We start from the raw sequence: 26,789 nt of genomic DNA on the forward strand, positions 1-26,789 counted from the left end.
AAACAAGAGTGGGCACGGTGACCACCTATCTACAACAAGCGCCAAAAGGAAACAAATAAAATAATCATGCTAGTCGTTCAACTTGAGTGCACCTAACCTCACCCTATCCAAAAAAATCATACGATGGACAACAAGAGGAAGGTACCTGTACTGAAGATAGATGGAAGACTTGAAGAAGACTCTTTTCTCGAGCTAAACCATCAGCCGGACCGTTGCTTTCTCTGAGAATGTGAGCGAAAGCAAAAGTTCTCAGCTGGCACAATCGGTTAATTCTAGACAGCTAAGGGTACCACTTCCAAGGGGTCATGGCGTGATTAGTGAGGCTATGAATCACCAATATATATATATATATATATATATATATATATATATATATATCCACACCATCCATCAGTTTTTCTAGATTATTTTAATACATTATGCCAAAAATGAAGTAAATCCAATTATCAGGTGGACCATATCATAAGAAACAGTGGTGATTGACTATTAATGGCCACGAAAGTTTTGGATCAAGCTGATATATATATATATATATATATATATATATATATATATATATATATATATATATATATCCACACCGTCCATCAATTTTTCCAGATTATTTTAATACATTATGCCAAAAATGAAGTAAATCCAATTATCAGGTGGACCATATCATAAGAAACAGTGGTGATTGACTATTAATGGGCCACGAAAGTTTTGGATCAAGCTGATATTTATTTTTTCCCTTCATCCAGGATTATTTGACCTTATCAATAGATTGGATAGTAAATAAACACTACGGAAAAATTAAGGTACAGCCCAAGAAGTGGTGCCTGCATATCATCAATCACACTCTGCCAGAGTATCAAATAAAAGGAGCAAGAGAAAAAATGGCCCCAGTTATAGAATCACGAGAAATCGTGTCCTTTAATCTCACTTTGTTCTTGTCCTGCAGACTAAGCGTTGGGTGTAGTTAAAAAAGGTTTGAAGGTCAAGATCACTCCAATGAACTCGACCACGTTTAACATAAAGAAGACCATCTGATCACCTGCATTTCAACAAACTAACAGTAATTAGGATCCAATTAAGGAGAATGGGACACATGCATTATAGTTATAAAACCCGAATACTTGACTCGCCTCAATGTTCAGCTGGGTTGTGTCGAATCGAAGACTCGACCCAACTCGATTTGATATTTCATAATTAAGTAGAGACGCGTTTAAAGTGATAACAGAAATTTAAATTATGGTTAGGTAAAAAATGGCACATTTAGAGATAATTAAGCTTAATGAATAGTTAGCACCTGTTTTAGAGGTTGTGGGTTTGGGTCTAATCAGTTCCTGAGTTTCTTGCCGAGTTGAGCTGACTCAGCTGAGTTTCGACTTGTTTTTAAGTTTTAGAAAACCGAGTAAAAAGCCTTTTAGTACCTGGTAGGAAGGAGGCATTTTGACGCCTTTGTGCCCACGCAAACCTGAAAATACCAACATTTTTTAATTCAAGGACAAGTGAATATGGCCTATATGGTTTTTCAATTTCCTATGAAATGCAATATAAATTAACCATTATTATCATTTTCAGGTGTTTGTTTTATCAGGAATAATGGCTTGTAAATCGAGAATCAAATATTCTTGCAAAAAAAAATAGGAAAAGCAAATCGTAATCGTTACATTTTTATACTATAAAACTACTGTTTTTACAATAATTTCAGGGTAAAACAAAATGTAGTAAAATCATCATTGCAATTAAACGTATGTGATATTACCACACAATTACAAGAGTAAGTAATCATTACCCATTTACAGACATTTAGTATAGTAATTGGAAAACAAAACATGTCTTAAAAGAATAAAAGAGATTAGGAATTGCATCGCATGCATAAGACGTTGATCTTGTGGGCCTCACCTTTCAGTTAATGTAAGGAGTTGATATGGAGTGCCCCATCATTGGAAAGGAACCATTATCCTCCCAATGAAATGATCATGCATGTCCATATGATGGACATTGGAAATCATCGCTAGCGAGGGACTTTATCAGATGGATACAACTTGGAAACTTGGAACCATGAGATGGGGAGAAGTTTTTGGGCATCAACTTCAACAAGGTCCACCATATGAACGTTTGGATCACCAAAGGGTGGACCCCACATGTACAGTTAGTTGGACTTTCCAAATCCTTTATCAAACTGACACAGTGGTGCCTACATGGCACTTTCCAAATTGGAAGAAGTGCCTACTCTCATGGTGTGCACATGGGATGCTTCCTAGTTGGAAACTCCTTCCTTTTCCCTCTCTTGGTTCTAAAAGTGTAAGAAGCTGGGTTTAAGTATCTTTTAGACAAGTTCCCTCTCTTGGTGATGTAGAGTGGGTTGTCGACACTTTCATGGCAAAGATGAACCAGAGAAGTCCCGATCAAAGGCATCAGAGGTGGAAGTGATCAGTATCATCAGAACCTCAAAACAGTCATATCACACAAATTGAAATGAGTTTTTAGACATATCATATATGATTTTGGGTAGGAGAAGCTCTTTAGCCAACCAATTCGCTATGCCGGGTTGCCCATGCTGGCTGCGATATTCCATCATATCGACGGTCAAAAGTCCAATCTAATTTTGTTTTTACCATAAATGGTAAGTTTTAATTCGATCATAACTTTTGATCATTTGAGTTTTAAGAGTCATGCTCAACATGAAAAGGCTTAGAAAAATTAAGAGAATAACAGGGTTAAGCCAAATTGGACACTTACTATTTTTGGCCAAAAACCATGAAGTATAGTAGGAATGATAACCATATGTAAATAGTAAGTTTACTATTTATAGTAAGTCACATTTTTAGGGAGTTTGAGTCTAAAACTCTATCCTAGGTTTGAAATCATTATTTAAAGGATTGTAATTTCATTTTTATCATCAATCAATTTATTTTCAAATTTATTAGAAATTATTTTTATTTTATCCCTCGTGGATTCGAAGACTCTGTGAAGAATCTAGAAAGCTCGTCGATTCGGAGTACTTATCCCTGAGGAAGATAGTGATTGACCTCATCACGTCCTTCCTAGCGACACTTGGCCTCTGTGTTGGCTATAAACAGGAAAACACATGCACATAAAGGGGAGAAATTCCTTTACGAAAGACCTTGTTTGCAGTGAGAGAGGTTAGCCTTGTACTGTTATTATTATTATTATTAATAATAATTTATTTTTCTTATTTTTGTGAAGAATAAAGCTCTATAGTATTATCCTCCAGATAAAGGCAATTACTGAACCATGTAAAATCTCCATGCCTCTTATCTCTTATTGTTCTTTGGCTCTTTTCTTCTATGTTACATTGTTTGAATATGGGAGCTTTTTCCACAACACAAAAATCTTAGATTTCATCTTTCTTGAAATACATCATTCCATATCATTGCATAACAAAAAAAGATCAAAGAAAAATAAGTTGTATAGAATACTCACAAGGCACCTCCTCCTGCAGGACCCATTGCCTTGAAAATGGACACTGCAGTCATAGAAATGCCATTTGCAGCTCCTCTTTGTTGTTGGGGCTGCCATTGCAACAGGAAGCTATGAAAAATGCATTAATGCAGAGTGACTACATGTGCCAATTTGAAACACATGTGCATGATCAGTGAATTTGCCCAGAAGATCAAAGGAGAGTGGCCCACATGATAGAGATATTCTGATCAAGCACACATCTTTCATGTTGGCTCCCAGTTTCATGAAAATTAGAGTGCAGGGATGGATAAAAGTAAATGAAGCATAGAAAATTACCACAGCATTGTTTTGCAAAAGTAACAATCCAGTCATAATGGTCACCTAATTGCATTCCAATAGGTCAGATTCTTGATTTTTTGTGCTTGCTTGTGTGTTTATTTGTGTGAATAGAGCAGTAGAACTTATAATGTACCTAGTTGCATTGGGACATATGGACATCCAATCAATCAATATGAGCAAACGGTTAGTTCCATCCGACAATTCATGGCCACCATGTAAGAATTGAACACCAACTGGGTGACTCTAACCATCTTTAGCCTCTAAAATGGATGGCCATTTCAAGATTTTGATCCATCCATTTGGTGGGAGCTAGAGTCTAAGTACATGTAGATAGGTTTAGACAAAAGGATCAAGAACGAGAGCACAACGAGAAGATGAAAGATGACATTAGAGATTCAAGAGTATGTGACTTTGGTTGGTAGATAATATTTTATTTAAGATGGATTATATAACCAAAATACCCTTAGCAGGCTGATGCAGGACATCTCTTTATCTCATAGCCTAGGCCCCACATCCCATGGGTTAGTGATGCGGACACAGGTGCATTCAAGGTGTACCAACGAAGAAAGCGCCAACCACAAGTGCCGTCCTTGTGGATAGGCGAATATTGAGGAGCTGAAGACCTTTCACATGTGATTGGACATATAGAAGACCCCACTTAGGGAAGACACATGTGAAGGAAGATTGGAGAAAGAAGACCGAGCGCCCAAACTTTCCCATATTTATGTTATTTGCACATTTTTTGACTTAGTTAGGGGTCTTTTAGTAATCTTATATCTTTATTTGCTTATCCTAGGGGTATTTTAGTAATTTTATGTCTTTATTTGCTTATTTAAGTGGGGTAAAGCCCTAAACACGAATGTCAACTATTGATTAATGAAAAGCAAACCCTTTGGTTGCCTCCTTCCTCTCTTCTCTCTAATGGTGCTTCTTCTCTCCCCTTGATCTTCTTCTTCTAATTTCTTCTTGTGCTCCTCCAACTTCCTCAAGGTAATAACTTTCTTTCTTCTATTTTTCAGTTTTGGCTAATTCCTCTTCGATCAAAATCTTGAGAACCGATCTAAACCCTAAATCCCCAAATTCTCAAATCCCTAATCCGAGAAACTTCTTGGTTTTTCAGACTAGTGATCTTCATTGATCGATTGGGTGTGACCATGCAAGATCGGGAGGTCTCATCCCTCGCCAGATCCAACCTAAGTAGTAATTGAATTCCATACTCCATGGTTGTAGTGATAGCCCGCTCCATTGCATGTTTCCTTTATGATTTTCTCAGTTATGATGATTACTGTTAGAATTTTAGATCATTTATTCCTTTTATTTCCGCTGTTTAATTATCTCCATGAGCATGCATCATAATTAGAGTTGTCCTGCGTCAAATTTGGTATCAAAGCCTAGGCTTGCATGGTTTTTGTCTAGATCGAGTTATCAAATTAGGGTTTTGATTTTTAGGTTTAACTTAGGAAAGTTTCAGGTTTAGAAAGTTTTCAATTTTAGAAACTTTCCAATTTTAGAAAGTTCCTAATCTGGAAAATTTCCATAGATTTGAGTTGTTTCCTGTTTCAACTTAATTGTGTCAGTTCATAGTAGTTTTGCATTCATCGCATTCATCTTGAAAGTCATAACACCTAGTAGTCTAATTAGGTAGAGTTTGGTTCAAGTCTTCATTGTATGCCCACGAGAAGAGGTAGAGGTTTCGGACTTCAACCTACCATGAATAACGAGCAGTTATCTGAGCAACTTGCTCAATTGATATAAAAGATAACCGCCCTAGAAGCGGGTCAAAGGCGTGAGTTTGCCCGCCTTGAGAACCAAATTACCACTACCATGACTAAGGTGGAGCAACTAGAGGCGTCCCAAAAGGAAAACCCCGCTATAGGGGAAGATGCGCACTCCCAAGTGGAAGGAATCATTGAAGAACGTGCTGCCACACGTGGTGGTAGTGAGGATAGAGATCGTGGTAACGGTCGTGGTGTGGTGCGAGAGGCACGAGCCACATGTGGTCATCAAGACCGTTATGATCCAGATGAGCGTGCGATGAAGAGTGTGAGAGTTGAGGCCCCGAGTTTTGATGGACGCTTGGATCCTAAGGCATTCCTTGACTGGGTTGCTGACATGGACCACTACTTTGAGTGGTATGGCATGTCAGAAAACCGTCAAATGCGGTTTGCTAAGATGAAGCTTGTGGGTCAAGCCAAGCTCTTCTGGACCAACACCGAGCGTAGGATAGAGAGAGTTGGTAGAGCCCCTATCACACATTGGTATGAGATGAAAGAGAAGTTGAAGGAGAAGTACCTTCCTCTCTCATACCGTCAGAAGCTCCTTGACCAATGGCAATCCTTACGCCAAGGGTCAATGCCTGCCGCTGACTACATCGCTAAATTTGAAGAGTATGTGATGCGATGTGATATCCGAGAAGACCCTCTAATAATGCTCTCGCGTTTTAAGACGGGCCTTTGTGCGGATCTTCAGCGCGAGCTTATTACTCGGCCCTTAACGGACTTAGATGAAGCATATCAAGTCGTGCAGGAGTTAGAGCAGTATCTGAAGGCTCCTGTCTTTCGTCGTTTCGAGTCCCGAGACTCCAATGCTAGATCTAGTTCCCAAGGAACTAGACCTAATATTGGCAATCAACCTAGGGCACAGGCGACCATTCCGCCTAGGCCTAGGGAGGACAAAGGCAAAGGGGTTCTTGGTGCCGGTCCTAGTAACATGAGCCAAGTGAGGTGCTATGAGTGTGGCAACCTTGGCCACATGTCTAATCAGTGTCCTACGAAGAGCCGTGGGAGAGCCTTAGTTATAGGCGAGTCCCACGAGGGTGGAGATGACCAGGGTGATTTTGAAGTAGAAGAGTATCACCCTGAAGGAGGACTTACTGATGAAGAAGTGGATGAAGAAGCAACGCTTGCAGTAGTCAGGCGTGTGTTAGCTCAGTCTAGAAGTAGTGCTGACTGGCGTCGAAGCACTATCTTCTACACTATTGCCAAGTGTGGTGAAAAGAATTGTAAGGTGATAGTGGACAGTGAAAGTTGTCAGAATGTGATTTCCACTAGCACCTTAGATCGCTTAAAACTGAAATCCACACCTCATCCAGACCCGTATAAAGTTTCTTGGGTTGACAAGACATCCCTACCTGTCACCCAGCAATGTATAGTCCCCATCGAGTTTGGGTCATACAAAGAGTCCCTGTGGTGTGATGTTTTACCTATGGATGTGGGACATGTTATCCTAGGTAGACCGTGGCTATTCGATAATGATGTCACGATCTTTGGCCGTTCGAATGCGTGTACTTTTATGTATAATGGTAAAAAGATCAAACTTAATCCCATGCCACTTGAGAATACACTAGGGAAGAAGAAGGATGAGAAAGCAAGTGAGCCTAGAGAAATGGGAAAATCCAAACCTAAGTCTTTACATATAATCAGCGCAAGAGAGTTTGAAAAAGAGGCTAAGGAGGATTCTATGGTGTATGCCCTTGTGACTAGAGAAATTACACCTGAGGTTCCATCAGAGTTGCCCTGTGAGGTGACCTCGGTCCTGAAGGAATACAGTGATGTATTTCCTGAAGACTTACCGAATGAGTTGCCACCTATGAGGGACATACAGCATGCCATTGATCTTGTCCCAGGGTCTACTTTACCGAACCTTCCTCACTACAGGATGAACCCTGCAGCGCATGCAGAGTTGAAGAAGCAAATTGATGAGCTTCTGCAAAAGGGTTTCATCCAAGAGAGTATGAGCCCGTGTGCCGTGCCTGCATTGTTGACGCCAAAGAAAGACGGCACGTGGCGCATGTGTGTGGACAGCCGTGCCATAAACAAAATTACTGTCAAGTATAGGTTCCCTATACCTAGACTTGATGATATGCTTGACATGATAACCAGGTCTACTATATTCTCTAAGATAGACCTCAAGAGTGGATATCACCAAATTCATATACGCCCAGGAGATGAGTGGAAGACGGCGTTTAAGACGAAAGATGGGCTATATGAGTGGTTGGTCATGCCATTCGGCTTGACTAATGCACCCAGTACTTTCATGCGGGTGATGACACAAACTTTGAGGCCGTTCATGAAAAAATTCCTAGTGGTGTACTTTGACGATATTCTTATTTATAGTACCACTAAGGAATCACACCTTGAACATTTAAAGAAGGTCTGTAGTGTCCTTAGGAAGGAAAAGTTGTACGCTAATCTTAAGAAATGTGCATTCATGTCTAACCAAGTTGTGTTCTTAGGATTTATAGTGTCATCTGAAGGGATGCGGGCAGACCCTGAAAAAGTCAGGGCCATAGTTGAGTGGCCAGAACCAAGGAACATTCATGAGGTGCGAAGTTTTCATGGCCTAGCAACTTTTTATCGTATGTTCATTAGGGGTTTTAGCACGATCATGGCTCCCATTACCGAGTGCATGAAAAAGGGAGAGTTCATGTGGTCTAAAGCCGCCGTCAAGGCTTTTAAAGAAATTAAGGGCAAGATGGTGGAAGCTCCTGTCATGCATCTACCTGACTTTTCTAAAGTCTTTGTAGTAGCGTGCGATGCGTCTGGTGTCGGTATAGGTGGAGTGTTGAGTCAAGAAGGACACCCAGTGGCCTATTTCAGTGAAAAACTGAATGAGGCAAAACAAAAATACTCCACTTACGACAAAGAATTTTATGCGGTAGTGCAATCCCTGAGACATTGGCGACACTACCTCCTAACGCAAGAATTCGTTTTGTTTTCTGACCATGAGGCTTTGAGATATTTGCATTCTCAGAAGAAACTCAACCCAATGCATGCCAAGTGGGTAGCGTTTCTTCAGGAATATTCGTTTGTTTTGAAACACAAGGCCGGGGTTGAAAACAAACCAGCGAATGCCCTTAGTAGGAGAGTGGCGTTGCTCAACTCCTTGAGTGTAGAGGTAGTCGGATTTGAGCAACTGAAAGATGAATACCCCATATGTCCTGATTTTGGGGGTACTTACGCGTCGCTCTCTAGTGACCAGCATATTATGGGTGAATATGTTCTTAAAGATGTCTTTCTTTTCAAGGGAGACAGACTTTGTATTCCCCGTATGTCCCTTCGTGAATTCCTCATCTGGGAGCTTCATTCAGGAGGGATAGCTGGCCATTTTGGTCGTGATAAGACCATTGCCCTCATGGAAGATCGTTTCTATTGGCCAAGCCTCAAGCGAGACGTAGCCAAAGTTTTAGGGCAGTGTCGAACATGTCAGCTGGCAAAGCAAAGAAAGCAAAATACCGGGCTGAACACGCCATTGCCAGTGCCACATGCTCCGTGGTAGGACATTAGTATGGACTTCGTGCTCGGGCTTCCCAAGACTATAAAAAAGCACGATTCCATTTTTGTCATTGTGGACCGTTTTTCTAAAATGGCGCATTTCCTCCCATGTTCGAAGACGTCAGATGCGTCTCATGTTGCTCGTATCTTTTTTAATGGTGTGGTGTGTCTCCATGGGTTACCTAAAACCATAGTGTCTGATCGTGATGTTTGATTTACTAGCTATTTTTGGAAGACACTGTGGCACATTATGGAAACTCGTTTGCAATTTTCTACTGCTTACCACCCACAAACAGATGGTCAAACTGAAGTGGTAAACCGTAGCCTTGGAAATCTTCTACGTTGTCTAGTGGGTGAACATGTTAAGACTTGGGACCTAATTTTACCAACTGCTGAACTTGCTTATAATGGGTCAGTTAATAGATCTACAGGGTTGAGTCCTTTTGAAATTGTAAGTGGTTATAAACCTAGAATGCCCATAGATCTCTTACCTATGTCTGTTACCCAAAGGTCTTCTGAGTCAGCTAATGCATTTGCACGCCATATTCATGATTTGCATACACATATTAGACAGCGGTTAAATAAGAGCAATGATGATTATAAAGGTTCAGCTGATTCTCATCGTAGAGTGCAAGAATTTCAAGAAGGAGACTATGTAATGGTGCGAATAAGGCCAGAGCGATTCTCTCAAGGATCAGCAAAGAAATTACAAGCGCGTAGTGCTGGACCATTCAAGATATTACAAAAGGTTGGGTCCAACGCGTATCGGGTTGACCTTCCATCTGAAATGAGCATTAATCCAACTTTTAATGTGGAAGATCTAGTCCGTGCCTATACTCCCATTGTTGATACATCGTCCCTTTCATGGCCTTTTTCTGAGTTTGCTACCCAACCCCTTCCCCCCCTCGTCCACCCATTACCCATAAAGAAGCAATTGAGGAAATCTTGGATGACGAGATAGTATCCACGAGAGATGGGGGTTTCCAAAGGTATCTTGTCAGGTGGAAAAACAAACCATCGTCTGAATCTACGTGGCTGTCGGGCGACGCATTGCAGGGTATTGATCCAGATCTACTTGAGCGCTACAAAAGTTTCAACTCATCGGGGTCGAGTTTTTCTCACCCGAGGGGAATTGATGCGGACACAGGTGCATTCAAGGTGTACCAACAAAGAAAGCGCCAACCACAAGTGCCGTCCTTATGGATAGGCGAATATTGAGGAGCTGAAGACCTTTCACATGTGATTGGACATATAGAAGACCCCACTTAGGGAAGACCCATGTGAAGGAAGATTGGAGAAAGAAGACCGAACACCTAAACTTTCTCATATTTATGTTATTTGTACGTTTTTTGATTTAGTTAGGGGTCTTTTAATAATCTTATATCTTTATTTGCTTATCCTAGGGGTATTTTAGTAATTTTATGTCTTTATTTGCTTATTTAAGTGCGGTAAAGCTCTAAACACGAATGTCAACTATTGATTAATGAAAAGCAAACCCTTTGGTTGCCTCCTTCCTCTCTTCTCTCTAATGGTGCTTCTTCTCTCCCCTTGATCTTCTTCTTCTAATTTCTTCTTGTGCCCCTCCAACTTCCTCAAGGTAATAACTTTCTTTCTTCTATTTTTCAGTTTTGGCTAATTCCTCTTCGATCAAAATCTTGAGAACCGATCTAAACCCTAAATCCCCAAATTCTCAAATCCCTAATCCGAAAAACTTCTTGGTTTTTCGGACTAGTGATCTTCATTAATCGATTGGGTGTGACCATGCAAGATCGGGAGGTCTCATCCCTCGCCGGATCCAACCTAAGTAGTAATTGAATTCCATACTCCATGGTTGTAGTGATGGCCCGCTCCATTGCATGTTTCCTTTATGATTTTCTCAGTTATGATGATTACTGTTAGAATTTTAGATCATTTATTCCTTTTATTTTCGCTGTTTAATTATCTCCATGAGCATGCATCATAATTAGGGTTGTCCTGCGTCAGTTAGGACCTCGGCTGAACCCCCATCGTGTGCCCCACATCACATGTGTATCACCTCACATGAGCCACCTGCTTCACACAGGTGGGGATCGCCTCACACGGGCCACCCACCCCGATTGTGCCCCTACATCCCACAGGTAACCCCACTCAAGCCCAATGTGAAAATGCCTCTGCATTATAGGTCTATCATGAACTCCGTCTAGTTTGAAGGAATAAGTTTATTTAAACGATTCTAACCATTCTATCCAAGGTATTCAATAAAGATAATGGTGGTTGTAACCGCCAGACTTATAACCATTATTATAAGTTATGCAATTGACTTTACAGCACTATAATGGTCGAATTAAAAAGAAAAAGAAAAAGAAAATTGGTATTGGCTCTATATTGCCCCTCATTGGGCCCATAACAACGGTTAATTACAAGCTCATTATGAGCCATTTTTATTGTTACCATGACGAATTACTTAACCATTTTTTAATAACATAATTCCATTAAAGTGGATCACTATATGAACACTTGGGTGTTTTTGCATAGTAGCCCTTGAATTCTAATGGACAGTCCACATTGATTTATTTGACTGTCCACATACCCCCAATGCAATTAAGAGCACTACAACTGATAGTGCTTCTAAGAGTAAAATTTAGATTGAATTTATACTTACAGAGAGAACATTCTTCAATACAGATGCACAATTAATTAACAATGTAAGGCTTAACCCTGATAGCATAGCTATGAAAGGGTAGCTTGATAGCAATGGTATTGACAAAATCTGCAAGTTGAACGCATCAAAATTCAAACAATCCAAATACCATACATGAAATGCGAATGAATCAAAATAATGAAAGGTGTTGGAGAGCATACCGCCGCAATGCGGGATACCATGACAGGTCCAAGAATCTTCTCAACGGGCGGATATAGAAAAAGTTGAAATATCAAAAGACAAAAGCCTGCCAATTTCATTAGTAGTCAATAGTTCAAAGTTTTATATACATAATGCTCAATAACACATCGAAAATAAATGCTTAAATTCCATTTGTGTAAGCTTGTTAAGCAATGTATGCAACTCCAAAACAGAACCGTTTTTCAAGATTGCGTTTGCAATCCTCATGAGTTTCAACCAATGTTACCGAAAACATGAAACCCCCACCTTTTCTGTTCTAAATTGAGCAATCCGGATTATGGGTCATTTGAGATCTTAATAACCATTTTTAGCAACCCAAAATCTATTCTACTATGACTACGTTAATTCAAACTTATGTTTACATTAATGTAGATTTATACTCTTTTTTATTTGAAGGGTACTTGTTAAGGAGAACTAAACAGGTAAATCCAAAATGTGAAGGAAGGTTCTTCTGAAGCCGAAACAGGGAAGGAAGTAGCACATTAAGTAGAAGGTTCCTATAAGTAAGGATTAGCTAAACCAAAATATAAATATTTTGGAATGGATTTGTGATCTAAGGTGTCTTGTTTGGAAGAAGTAAACAACATCCTTCAATATGATGACGAAAAAAATTAATGGACTCTTTTGCTAGAACTCTTCATCCAAATGTCCAATTTTATATTCAAATGCAGGTTGGGGAATAGATTCAAACATAATAAGATAAGTCTTTAATTAGTGTTTATTATGTAGTAACTTCTTTTAATAAATATTATAGAAGTAAGTGGGTCGATTAGGTGACTAACGAGAAATCATTATTGGTGGTCCAAGAACATAGGTATTGATAGATGGAACTATCATTTATTTACTGAATAGACGGTTGAAAAAACAATAACTATACTTAGCAATGAAACACTAGGAAAGGCCACTGGAGTGGTAACTATTTGGCAGGTTACATTTTAGCTTATTTTTTGTTATTATTATTATTATTATTATTATTATTATGATTATTATGGATTGAGCAAGACAATTACACGAACTAGTCTGGAAGTGAAACATGGAACTTAGTGGCCCGTTCATATTAACCATACGTGAGAAGATAAGCCAATTCACCTCTCCGATTTGACGACAAAGTTGGTATGCCGACCACACAGAGCCAGTCGAATGCCGGTGGACAGGCTCTACTTTACATGCCTTTTCTAACCTCTTAGTAAAATAGAGAAGGCAAGTGCACAATCCACTTGAGGGTGAATGGGCAGTCCACCAGATGGAGGAACAGGTATGCTGTCCACTTGTTGGAGGCGCAAGTCCGTAGTCCACTAAACAGAGGCATGGTTACGCAGTCCATTAGATAAAGGCGTGAGGCCTAAGGTGGAGTGTGTGTTTGTGTAGTTCAAGGGATGGGTGTGGCCCTAAGGTAGAGGCACGTTTGCGCAGTCTGTATTGTGTAAGCACTAGAGGGGATTTAACTCTAAACAACTGCATAAAAAAATCTCCATGAATTTCTTATGTATTGGATTTGATTCTAAACAACTGCATAAACCTACTATTAAGAATTCGTCGGGCATTTAATTTACATTGGTTTAGATTATCAGTTCTATAAACTTTGCACTTGTAAGTTGAAATATCAAACAAAATATACATTAGAAGTTTCTAGGTAATACGGATAGGGCTTTCAATGCGCTAGGTTTTTGTTTTTTTTTTTGATGGCTCTGACTTGATTTTAATTGGTTTGGGTCAATCTTTTGGGCCTGTTAGGATTTCGGTTTAGGTTTGGGTCTCATCTTTTAGACCCGGTTAAAAATAGGGTCTAATCAGGTTTAGGTTAGGTCCAAGTGATGGACCTGGTTAAAGTCGATCGGGTCAGTTTCAGTCTAGTTGGTTTTTACCATACAATAATACACACACACACACACACACACACACACACACACACATACACTGCGTGATTCTAGCAATAAAATGAGGTTTCCTAAGTCATATATGTAAGAGAGCCCATTTACATACCATGAAATGCTTTTATTTTTCCCAAACCCAAACTGGAATCTAGATCCAAAGACCCAAGGTGTACCCAAAGTCAAGTAGATCCGGGTCTAGTATTTAAGAATTGAACCCGGATTCTAAGGACCCCAGACCCTGCAAGTCTCGGACCTAGCTCGCCTGGGTACAGGTACTTCAAGACCTGACTCATTGACAATCCTAAATACAAAGAGATAATAGTAGGTATATGATCGAAAAAATTACTCTTTCTAGTGGAGGCTAGACCTTAGATCAAATCGGTGAACTTGTATATATATATATATATATATATATATATATATATATATATATATATGGGAAATGGTACTATAAGGTCGACCTCATGAGAACTTTCCTTGAGGTCAAGCTGTGTGGGCCACACTGTGATGTGTGTAGAACATCAACACCGTGCATTTGATAGGTCCCCTTTAGGTTATGGGATATCCCAAAAATCAGCTGTATGCAGAACTCAGGTGGGCCATACCATCTAAAATCATGTGAAGACATGCCTAAAACATATAAAAGCACTTTGTGGGGTCCACCTGAGTTTTGGATACAGCTGAAACTTGGTCTGACCCCTCATCCAAGTGGGGTCAGATTCACTCGAGTATCACAATCACAATACAAGCATTTTTAGTAGAAATTGTCCACTTGATTGTGTCCAAGTACCTGATATTGCAAGCACTTCACCAACATCCTCTGATGAAAAGCTCAGACCTCCATAATTTCTATCACTTACTGCCCATAGTGAAAATATCTGTAAAAAAGAATTTGATTGATTGACATCATGTCAATTATTCAACTAGTTATGAAATTCAAAATATTCACCTGTTAAAAAAAAAGTAGTAACATATTGGAAAACAAAAGCAAGATGTCTTAGCTTTGAGATGTCAAAATTGGATTAAGATGAACTAGATAGATAAACCATCTATACTTCATAAAAAAATGATATATAGAAAAGTAATGACATGACAATAGAAGCTGTTCAAATTATTGTAAAAACCCAAAAAAACTCAGCTCGACTCAATGGCCATCTGTGTATGTCAGCTTGAAGATTCAATCAGAGTCTTTACTTAGTATCAAAAATAAAATTGAAGAATAGTCAGTAGCTATAAATAATTAACATATTCATGGCTGGTAAAATATCTGAAATAACTTAAATAAATAGGTGCCCAACCCATGGTGCATTGGTCTTTACTTCGTCCACAAATTGCATAAAGTGGACTAAGATGGTGAGTTAACATGATGAGTCTTCTTGATTTAGAATAAAGTAACACCCACGAGCAAGTTTTCTAGTTATTCGGCTCAAAATGTAGTCTAGTTGAGTTGACTCTGGTAAGTTTCGGGTCAAGTCACCAACTTTTCAATGGTTCAAATAATATTGAAAATGAGATAAGGAAGCTCAAATAAGAAAAGTTACCTCTGTGTAAGCCATATCATGAAGAGAGAAAACACAAAATACAATGATAGATGACATTAATGGCCAATTCTTCAGAAGGCTTCCATTTGAAATTGATTCTCTTCCTTTAGTTTCTTCAATGGTTGCTTTCAAATCAGAACCATTTAAGGAAGCTTCTAGAGCATCAAATGAGTTGCTCCTTTCTTTGATTTTGTCACGGTGTTTGTGCAATGTTTCCTGAAAAAGAAAAGATCAATGACATGTAACATAGGAACTACATTCCATGGTTAGCTTTTGATGTTATCTAAAATCATTTTCAAACCACCCAATATTAGTGTGCCAATACTTTATGCTAAAGAGATGAATATGGTAATTCAATAGATGAACTAGCATGATAAATGGATTGAAAACATATGGATGCATCTCCTAACCTTTACACATGCATCCACAAGTGCCAACATGGCACATGTGTCCAACATTCGAGCCATCCAATGGATAGGGTCCACCATACAGGTAAAAAATCAAACTGGTTTGCCCATCAATTGAAACAAGAACACAAGGAACAAATGGACAACTAAAAGAATGAGCTTATTTAGCGATGTGTTTAATTATGTGCAATTACATGCACTAGCAAACCTAATTAATATTTTTCATGATTTTTTGGATGAAGCTATCTCCATAGTGGACCCACCTGATAATGGCTTTGTTGTTCCACACGTGTTAAATTGCATGTCAAGGTATGTATGGTGTTGGAGTTGTGCCTTGGAAAACCAATGGAACCTTGTCCACTAGTGACGTGATATCAATAATCTCAGTCATAGATTATGATGACCAAGGGTCCTAAACAAACAAATTGATATGCCTTAATTAATATGTGGCAAGTCTAAATACATACATGAATAATGGTTAAAGAAGAGGGATTCCATTGTATGTCCTTGGGAACATGAGATTGAACACAATGGTTACTGACAAAGAGAGTTTGAGGAAGTGGGGGAGTCTGTAAGTGGGGACCCGGGTATGTTGATGAATAAATCCACTGAATGTTGATGGATCTTCTAGAGGTAATCTGGGTATGTCTGGAAGTGGGGGAGTCTGTAGAAATGAGAAGGGCAATTTCCTCTTTGCATTCACAAGGGGATATAGGGTGGGGACGAATTTCATGGCTGAAGTCAAGGCTGTCATTGATGGATTAAAGCGTTGCAAGGAATTAGGCTTCACTAATGTTGAGGTGGAAAGTGACTTCATCTCCGTCATAGATTTATTCTCTACTAGAGGGACTGTCCCTTGGATCGCCTTCTACTGGATAAACCAATTGGATAATCTTCAGGGAACTCTTTCAATTTTTGTTAATTATATTCCTTGGCAGTAGAATGCAGCGGCAGATAGCCTGGCCAGATGGGGTAGCCTAAATCAGTAGAATCGGTTGTTCCAATCTACTGCGGATCTTCCCCGCATCACTCGTGGGGAGCTGGTTCTCGATAAAGCTGGCTTGGGGGCGCTTCGCTTCTCGTAGCCTCCAATTTCTCCTTCTGTCTGTTAGTCCGCATGTTTCTTTTGTTTGGCTCTTTATGATAGGCAGGCCTAGTCCTTTTTCTCTGGGCCTCTCCAAAATTGTAAATGCTCATTTTGCTTTCGAATGGATTCAGGGCCGTCAGTTGGCCGTTTATATATATATATATATATATATATATATATATATATATAAGGGGAGAGTTCGAGGATTTTTTTTTCCTGGCCAATGAAAGAGGGTTTCTCTACTAGCTGAAGATTCGCCTTACATTGGTGATGGGGGACCTCGCCGGGTCCAGCAATGCCGGACCCAATGAAGAATGGCAGTTAGTTAAAGGATGACGCCATTCAAATAGAGTAGGAAGATTGCCCCAAACAAGCGCTGCGGCCTCGATTGGTTTTTCATCCCCAAACCCAAATGGGAGGGGAAAGCACATCAACACCAGAGATTTCAGCTTGTTCGTTAGGAACATTACTTTTGATACATCAATGGAAGACCTCTTTCGGATCTTTAGCAAATTTGGAAAGGTGATAGACATGTACATTCCGAAACTTCCGGGGACTCTTAAGCCGAGAGGCTATGGCTTCGCTCGATTTAGAAACAAGTAGGAGGCAAAGAACGCCATGGATGTTCTAAATGGCAAGCGAATCAATGACAGAATAGTAGACATTCGATGGGCCCGGAGAACGAGAACTCAGACGAGTGATGCGCCGATTTGACACAACCCCGCTCAGAGGTATGTGGAAGCCGTGTCAAATCCAACTCTATCCTTTGCCAATGCAGTGTACACCAAAGAAATTTCGCGGTCAGAAAGAGCTCCGCAGGAGGACGAAGCAGTCACCATTGCAGACCAGAAAGCTGTAGAAACTAGATTGCACACCTTAAAATTGGGTGTGGTCACCATGGTTTCAAATATCCACATTTCGATCCTCTGGATCCAGAGCGCTATTAGGGCATCTTGCTTCGGACCATCCATAGGTGAAATCACCAGAATATCCCCAAACAAATTTCTGATAGTATGGAAATCCAAATAGGCACTAGATGAATTCCTGTTGGATTCAGAACTCCAAAATACTTTGAACATGACCAACGTAACAAAATGGACCCCAGAGGAAGTTTCTGGAGGGGAAGGAGTCTGACTCAGATTATTCGGCATACCAGCACACGCTTGGATGGAGTCAGTCTTGTTGGATTTGGGAAATTAGCTGAGTAGAGTGACTCAAATCGATCCGATAAGTGCTTATGGCATTTTCCAATGCTTCGCTCGAATCAGGGTGGCCTTATGCCCGCGGAAAAATCTGCAAAAGGTCCTCAATCTTGTAGTTCTCAGCAGATGCTTTCTGATTGTTGTAGAGGTAGAACCCATTAGTAGAGCAAATACCACTGATGGAGTGCAGGGCTCCAAGGAAAGCATGAGGGAATGGGTGGACAAAAGCTTTAACACCAAGCAGGTTGGCACAACTTCATGCCAGCTACATGTTTGTAGAAAGGCTGATGAGGCGGTAGAGGCCGACAATATCACTCTGTGTGAACTGGATACCAATCCTTTGGATGGGAAAAAGGTAGATAGAAGAGTAGATGGAATAATAACTCTCTCAAATGCTATGGAAAAGGAGAATCCAGATGATACATTTGGTACAAGGGCTGACGGTTACTTAGCTCTAGACCCTGCTTTGGGAAGAAAAACAATGCTTGCAGCAAATGGAACCAGCTAATTTGAGGGTGATTTTTCTATTAATACAGACTAGGATTTGGGAAGACATGACTTACCTATAGCCCATGGAGAAGATCAGCAGGTGAGAACATTTCAGGCTTCTTAGAGACATCATTCCACAGGTAAGGCACTTCAAAGGGAAACCAAATTTGCAGCCGGAAGCAGCGAGAACAGCAATCCTAGCCCATCAATCCTTCAATGCCAAATCTCCAATATCCAACAACAAAAACATCAATTAAGTAGTGCTATGGCTGCCATTTCCAGGGACCTTTTCAGCATGGAATTTGCACCATCTGATCATCTTGAAATTCAGCAAGAAGTATATAAGGGATCGAACTCTATTAGCAAGATGCTGAGAGTTTACAGGCGCAGGAAAATAAGATCGGCAGGAAATTCGCACTACTTGTTGGGTAGACAATTTCAGGGAAGAGAGGGAGGGGCGCAAACAGAAACTGAGGAACATTTTGCAGATTCAGAAAATGAGATGTATGAGACGCAGCTCATGGCCTCTCGGTATGATACTCAGGAGGACTCACACCCATCATAAGGTTTTAACTCTCCAGCGAGAGACGATTTGTTGCATCAGTTGGAGATCGATTTATCTCCATATTTTAGGACCCAATGCATAGCGATAGAGGTTGGAGACAGGGTAGCCTTGCAGGTGCAATCCTCAACAGATATAGCTCAGTTGAAGGGAGGTGATCAAGCAGGTGAAGTTGCAGAACCTCAGCTAAAACATCCAGAAATTGAGCAGAACTTGGACCAAGTCCCAACACTACAACAAAAGCAGGGGCAAGCAGCAACTCAAAAAGAATGTTTGCAGGGAATGCAATAGGACAAAGTTTTCGAGGTCCAAAGGAGAAGGACGCACATTTTCTACAGCAGAGGTAACTGGGAAACTAGGCTAAGAAGACTCAAACGAAGGGCAGTGATCACAGGATGTATCACAGATGGATAAGATCCTTGTTTGGAATGCATGGGGTATTGGAAACCGAAGGACGGTCAGAATGTTGAAACGAATGATGAGGACTCACAACCCCTGGATTGTGGTGATCCTTGAATCGTTGATCAAGGATTTAAGTAGAGTGAGGATAGACCTGTCATTAGGTTTTCACCTCTCCTACTCAATGATGAGGAGGGTGGAAAAATCTGGTTCTACTATAAAGATTTTTTATCTTGTTCAATTATTAAAGAAACTAACTAATTGCTTTCTGTTAATATGTACATTCAGACAATGCAAATCTCTATCAATCTAACCACTATCTATGCAAGCTGCTCATGCCATACTAGGAGGCAGCTTTGGAATGATTTTGGCAGAGTTGTCTAATAGCCTGCATGGACCCTGGGGAGTTTGTGGAGACTTCAATGCCATCGCTGTAGCTGAAGAAAGAAGGAGCAGAGGAGTCTTTAACAGACACAGTTCCAGGGAATTTAGCGAAGTGATCGAGACCGCGAGTTTATTGGATGCAGGTTTCACGGGGCTGGGATTCACATGGTGCAATAACCAGTCAGGCACATCAAGGAGTTGGGCCAGGCTGGATAGAATGCTCATCAATACAGCCTGGGCATCCACGTTTCCGACGTTCCACATTGATCATTTGCCACGGATTAACTCGGACCACAATCCTTAACTTTTATCCTTCCCTCCTCAACCTCCAACCACTCCAAAACTGTTCAGATTTCAGAAGATGTGGACGAAGGAGAATTCTTTCATGTAAGTGGTCAAAGAAGCATGGGACAAGGTGGATTCATATCATCCGGTTATCAATGTGCTAGTTAAGCTAAAGAGTGTGAAATATCAACTTAAATCTTGGAATAAAGAACAGTTTGGGGATATCTTTGAGGGGCTTAAGGTGGCAGAAACTAAAGTAGCAGCCTTAGATCTTCAGCTCCAGCTGTCAGACGCAAACCAGGGAAGTGACACGAACCTGCAACATAGATTTCAGGTAGCGTCTGCACAGCTGTACTAGTGGGAGACAAAACATGAAATCTTCTAGGAACAGAAGTCCAGAATAAGCTGGTTAGATGAAGGGGACCGCAACACTAAGTTTTTTCATACCACAACTACTGAAAGACAAAGAAGGGCCAGAATTACTTGCATTCAGCTCGTATCAGGGGAAGTTTTGACGGAGCTTGAAGAAATTAAGAAAGTAGCAATCAGCCATTTTGAGGAACTGTTTAAAGGTAGACGCAGTACTTTGAATTCAACTTTACTCAATTTGGTGCCGCATTTGGTGACGCAGGAGATGAATGACTGTCTCATGGCGCATCCATCCATCTAAGAAGTTAAATCAGCTATCCTCTCCATTCTGTCAGAAGGTGCGCCTGGTCCAGATGGTTTTTCTGGTGTTTTCTATTCGGTTTGTTGGGACATTGTTAGCCTGGACATTCATAAGGCGATGGTCTACTTCTTCCATGGAGGAAAGATTCCTCGAGCAGTAAATTCCTCACTGATTTGTTTAATTCCCAAAGGGGTAGCTCCTAAGAAATGGGCTGACTACCGCCCTATAAACATATGCAATTATCTCTATAAGATCTTCTTTAAGATCATAGCTATCAGACTCATTCGTTTCCTCCCCTCTCTGATCTCCCCAGAGCAGGGAGCTTTTGTTAAAGGTCGAGCCATCTCGGAAAACATTGCTCTTTCTTAGGAGTTGCTCAGGGAGGTAAATAGGAAGACCAGAGGAGGCAATGTGGTGCTCAAGCTAGATATGAAAAAGCATACGACAAGGTGGATTGGACTTTCCTAAAGCACGTTTTGACGCATTTCAGGTTTTGCGATAGGTGAGTCAACATCGTGGAGAATTGTTACTCAAGTTGTTGGTTCTCTGTCTTGATAAATGGGGAAGCAACTGATTTTTTTAAGTCATCCTATGGGCTGAGGCAAGGTGATCCACTTTTGCCTAGTCTGTTCATTCTAGGGGCGGACGTTTTAAGCTGAAGCCTTCATCACATGGTAACGACGGGCAGTTGTACTCCTTTCTCTTTTGGGAGGGGCAACTCGGTTGTTTCGCATCTTCTCTATGCGGATGATACCCTCCTCTTTCTAAATGGAGGCATGACTTCGATGAGAAGGATTGCAGCTCTGTTGGAGGAGTACCAAATAGCGTCGAGACAATATATTAACAAAGGCAAAAGCTCTTTTTATTGCTCTGATAAGATCCCGGTCGCCAGGATTCGAGCAACCTCCAGACTTCTAGGCATCGGAAGATCCACAGGTCCTTTTCTCTATCTAGGAGTCCCCCTGGTAGTTAGTAGACTGAAAGCTAATGCTTTTCAGCCTTTGGTAGACAAAGTGGAAGGCCGGATAAGGGGTTGACGATCCAGGTTTTTATCGCAAGCAGGGAGAACGGTACTTATCAAGCATGTGTTGGGTAGTATTCCTATACATATTATGGCCGCTTCTTGCATTCCAAAACAGGTTCTGTCCGATTTAGAGAGAACATTCGCTTCTTTCTTTTAGGGGTGGGGAGGTGGTAAACGAAAATTACATTGGAAAAGTTGGAAGTGTATAATAAGGCCGAAAGAAAAAGGTGGATTAGGCATCTAAAAACTATCAGAGGTGATGAAAACCTTCCAAATTAAAATGACTTGGGTACTTCAGTTCCGTAGGGAATCCAGTTTATGGGCCTCTTTTATGGTAGCAAAGTATAATTACAATCAGGAAACGTTGGTGCCCAACAGAAATGTAAGGAGCGCATCCCCCTATTGGCAGAAGATCTTGAGTGTCATTCCTTTCCTGGCAGATGAGGTCTAGTGGAGTGTAGATACGGGTGACTGCAACTTCTGGCGATGCAATTGGACCGGTCTTGGCCCTCTTCAGAATTTTGTGATGTCACAAATCTCAGCCGACATTCTTTCCTTGCAAGTTAACCACGTATTGGGCCCATCTGGCCCTCTCCTGCTGTCGATGGCTCTTTCCATGCTCCCTAGCCACGTTTTTGAGCATATATTCCAGCGCGAATTCTATGTTTCAGCAGGTCCTGATACTCCTCTTTGGCCCTTCACCTCTTTAGGCGCTTTCTTCGTAAAATCAGCCTGGGACATCAGCAGGTTGAATGCTCCCAGAAAGGGCTAGGCGAGATGGGTGTGGCATGGAAAAATTCCACCAAAAATCTCCCTTTTTATCTAGAAAATTCTTCACAATGCAATTCCGGTTGAAAAAGCAGTCTAATCCAGAGGTGTGTCCCTTGCATCAAAGTGCGGCTACTGCAGGGAAGATTCTGAGCAGGGCCCAGCCGAAGAGACCATGTCTCATCTCTTTCTGGACGGACAACAAGCCACATCCATCTGGAGATTTTTTGCTGTTTAGGTAGGGATTTCCATCATGCAGGCGACAATGGTGGAAGCAAGAATACCGCAATGGAGGAGGGCCTATGCAGACAGAAGAGGACGCTCGATATGTAACCTTCTTTTTCCAACCTTTATTCTTTGGGAGCTTTGGCGATCTAGGAACGGGGCTCTTTATGATGATAGAGCTATGAAGACACAATCGGTTATCGCAAAAGTCTCTTGGTGGCTGACCACCACCACCAATGAAGATGTTAAAAGAAGGTATGTGCAGCCTCATCCAATGCAATAGTCTGTGGTCTTATGGCAGAAACCCCCTACCGGTTGGGTGAAAGTGAATGTTGAAGGGTCCTCTAGGGGAAACCCGGGCTTGGCTGGGGGTGGAGGTGTTTGTAGAAATGACAAGGGTGACTTCATGTTTGGATTCGCTTTTGGTTATGGTGTGATGTCCAATATTGGAGCTGAGATTCGTGCAGTTCATGATGGGCTTCTTCAATGCTTAGAAAAAGGTTTCTTGAAAATTGTGGTGGAGTCAGATTCAGATTTGGTGATTAAGGTCTTTAATGAGGAAGCAAACATTGGTTGGCAATGGAATGGATGGAGAGCCATAACGGATAGACTTCGGAATCTCGCCTCGGTGGAGTTCAGACACGTGTTCAAGGAGGGCAATGCTTCGGCTGATGCGCTCGCGCGTGATGGAAGTGTGTCCCAAGCTTCAAGGAGGGCAATGCTTCGGCTGATGCGCTCGCGCGTGATGGAAGTGTGTCCCAAGCTTGTTTTCTTACTTCTTGCAGGGCGGATTTGCCTCAGCAAGTGAGGGATCTCCTCTTCCTTAACAAGATTGGACTCGGATCGATCAGAGAGAGGAAGAATTAAGGCCTTCAGTCTCTTTTCGTGTTCCTTTGTTTTGTCTCTTTCGGCCAGGAGGTCCTGGCTTCTTTACGATAGGTCTTCTATAGGTTCTTTTTTCCTACGAAGACCCGAAAATCTGTAATTTTTTGGATATTTATGAAATATACCTCTTTCGTTTAAAAAAAAAGAAAAATAAAAGGGAGAGTTCCAGTCCTTGGATATCAATATTCTGTTGTACCATGACCATCTAACAAGTTATAGGACAAACCTATGGTTATTATCATCATTATTATCATCATGATGGACATGGTCATCATATCTAAGGGGATTGACGATGAGACAGGATGGAATGTCTCTATCATTGGGCACGACAATGAGTTGGTATGCCCTTATATAATAGTGTGAATCTGCCATGGATGTAAGCTCTTGGTGTTAGACCTATTGAGCACTTGCATTAGTGGATTGAGGTCAAGTCTCTAAATCATGACCCATTATGTCTAAAATATAATTAATTTGATGATGCATTGAATCTGTTTAATCCTTAGACTTGAAGACATGTAGGTCAAGGTCTTGATTACATGCTTTGACTTACTTTTCGAGGTCCTTACTTAGCCAATAAAAGTGGGTGTGGCTGGGTGCATCTATCATAGTTTGTTGATGCTTACATGGGCCAATAAGGGATCCATTAGTTTCTTAAAACTCATTTATTATTTGGATCCAAGGGATCATATATTCATCAAGTAGTTTTACTATACACCTGATACTCAAAACATTTTAAAAGGCTTTACAAATGTTTTTTACTGTTAAACTTTTGTTCTAACAATTAAAAAGGTTTTGATCGCACTTGATGATTATATAATGGACCATATCTGATTGTCCATCACTTGATCTGCATGCTCATTAGGTCTTTTGTGGATGGCCATAGTAGTGGAAGGATTGGATCTGATATATTGTATGGATAAGATAGGATCCCAAAATTTCAATATAGTGTGGCGTATGAAAATTTATAGGGTGGCAAAATACCATAATTATTGTCTCCCACCGAGCTTGGAGTAGGTCTTGGCTTGGATTTTGAACTATTTCGGGCCGGGCTAGCCCTATTCAAAATTCTAATTTTTTAGGCCTAAGCCCTGCCCATTGACACCCCCACTCCCATAGAACCCTAAACATTTCTTATAAATAAATCATATCCTAAAAGGGAGAGAGCACTAGAGCAAAAAGCCTTGGATGTCCCTACTTGATCTGCATGGGCATTAGGTCTTGTGGATGGCCATGACAATGAAAGGATTGGATAGGAAACACATGCATGGAATAAGTTAATTAAGATTACAAGATTCCAATGTATTAAGGCACATGAAAACTGTAGGGTGGTGGAGTACCCTAACTGTTGCCTCTCTTGGGTTTTAAAATCTTCATAATAGATCCTATCCTAAGAGGGTGAAAGAATTAGAGTATAGAGACTTAGATGTCCTCCCTTGGGTGTTAACTTGTAGGTAGAAAGAGAGAGATTAACCTATCCTCATCCCTCCATCGCACATGTTTCAACATGTCGGGTTCGTCTTGTGGATAACATGCGTCTCCCTTGATCCCAGTGAAGGGTTGAGTGATTGGCTCTCATCTCTATTTCAACTATGATAGATCAGGGAGAGACTTTATGCTTTGGAAAATTGATAACAACAAGTTCAAGATTATTGAGCGTATTTTGATAAGGTAAATTCTAACTATTGATCTTATGGGTTTTCTTTCTTAAAAACTTGAGATTTTCAAAGGGAATCTATAGGGTTAATAACCTCTCTCTCTCTCTCTCTCATATATATATATATATATATAAACCTGCACTGCATTTTCGAAAAATCCAAAATATGGAATTTAGGGCATGTAGGCATGTAAGGTTAGCAAGTTTTTTTTCACAAATATGATGAACTTAAAATAAAATGCTCCCCTTTTAAGAACTGAAAATGATGATGCTATAATTTATATATAAGGTATGTTAAGATCTACCTAGCACATAGAATCTCACGGGATACACAGAGGAAAAGAGGGCAAAAGAGAAGAGCGGATGCCAAAATAAGATATGAGAGCTTGCTTTTATATGATGCTTAAGATGGAAGACAATTGTATTGCTTAAATATAATGAATGAATTATATACATGTTTATAGACCCTAAGACTAGATCTAAGAAGCTTATAAAATACATAGGAGAGATTTATATTTTTGAAAATCATATAATTACTAGTATGCCACCACTCAATAATTAAAGGAATGCCATTATAGTATAATGTCACTTACTGGAATCCAATAACAAGCAATGGAGACGGCTAATGCAAAAAGCGATATGCAAAAGCAGGGTAAGAAATACGGGAACCTACAACACAACATTGGATACTTAATCAGTTATAAGTGATTTAGAAAAACATCACAGTAATTTGTAAGAAGATTAAGTTGTTTTAGTATTGAATACCTCCCAAATAGAGACTTCTTGGAAAATATACCTGGATATTTATCTGCAGGCTAACAAAAAATGAATCTACAGATAGTAAATTAGCAAGTTCTCCACAAGCAAAAATTATGAATAGAAAAAAGACTTGGAAAGATGGTAAACCATTTAAAAAAATTAAAGAAATAAAATATACAAATATTTATAAAATTTGATATTAAATAAAAAGCATCAAAGTTTAAATAGTGTTCAAGTAGACCATAAAATGCAAGTATAAACATTGCTTAAACATCTTCACCATAATCTTCTAAGCTTGATCCCAACTAACTGCGGTTGGCCACATGAATCCTTTTCCGTCATGGTCATAATGTTTTGATTCATGTTGGATGTGGTGGCATATAATGTCAGTTACCTCCCTAATGTAACCCTCATAATTTATCAGGGCTAGGGTTCAACAATGAGACCATAAAACTCCCACACGTGCAATATAATAGGCTATTGCATAAGTTGATTATAATAGAATGTTATTTAATAGTCTATTATATGGGTTAATTCATTAAATATCCTCTATATGATGAATGCCTTTGTGGCATGTAACTTGAATAACCTTGTCCATAATAGTAACCCCCGCCTCCACCTTCGTCGCTAGAATCATCATTTGGTTATCTTTTTACAGTTTTTTTTTTTT

At 40.3% G+C, this 26,789-nt stretch overlaps 1 protein-coding gene across 1 annotated transcript in view; it reads right to left on the reverse strand.

Moving 5' to 3' along the window:
• Positions 1-667: 667 nt before the first annotated feature.
• Positions 668-26,789, reverse strand: part of LOC131227427 (protein ZINC INDUCED FACILITATOR 1-like) — a 41,945-nt gene continuing 15,823 nt past the window's right edge. The window contains exons 8-17 of the mRNA XM_058223236.1: positions 26,126-26,175; positions 25,954-26,029; positions 15,320-15,535; positions 14,569-14,656; positions 11,865-11,950; positions 11,665-11,772; positions 3,748-3,792; positions 3,433-3,521; positions 1,413-1,456; positions 668-1,033 (exon numbers count right to left, since the gene is read on the reverse strand). Coding sequence (XP_058079219.1) covers positions 942-1,033; positions 1,413-1,456; positions 3,433-3,521; positions 3,748-3,792; positions 11,665-11,772; positions 11,865-11,950; positions 14,569-14,656; positions 15,320-15,535; positions 25,954-26,029; positions 26,126-26,175 — 894 coding nt within the window. The 3' untranslated portion in view covers positions 668-941. The remainder of the gene's footprint in view (positions 1,034-1,412; positions 1,457-3,432; positions 3,522-3,747; positions 3,793-11,664; positions 11,773-11,864; positions 11,951-14,568; positions 14,657-15,319; positions 15,536-25,953; positions 26,030-26,125; positions 26,176-26,789) is intronic.

Source organism: Magnolia sinica, chromosome 15, assembly GCF_029962835.1.
Source record: "Magnolia sinica isolate HGM2019 chromosome 15, MsV1, whole genome shotgun sequence".
Taxonomy (NCBI): Eukaryota; Viridiplantae; Streptophyta; class Magnoliopsida; order Magnoliales; family Magnoliaceae; genus Magnolia; species Magnolia sinica.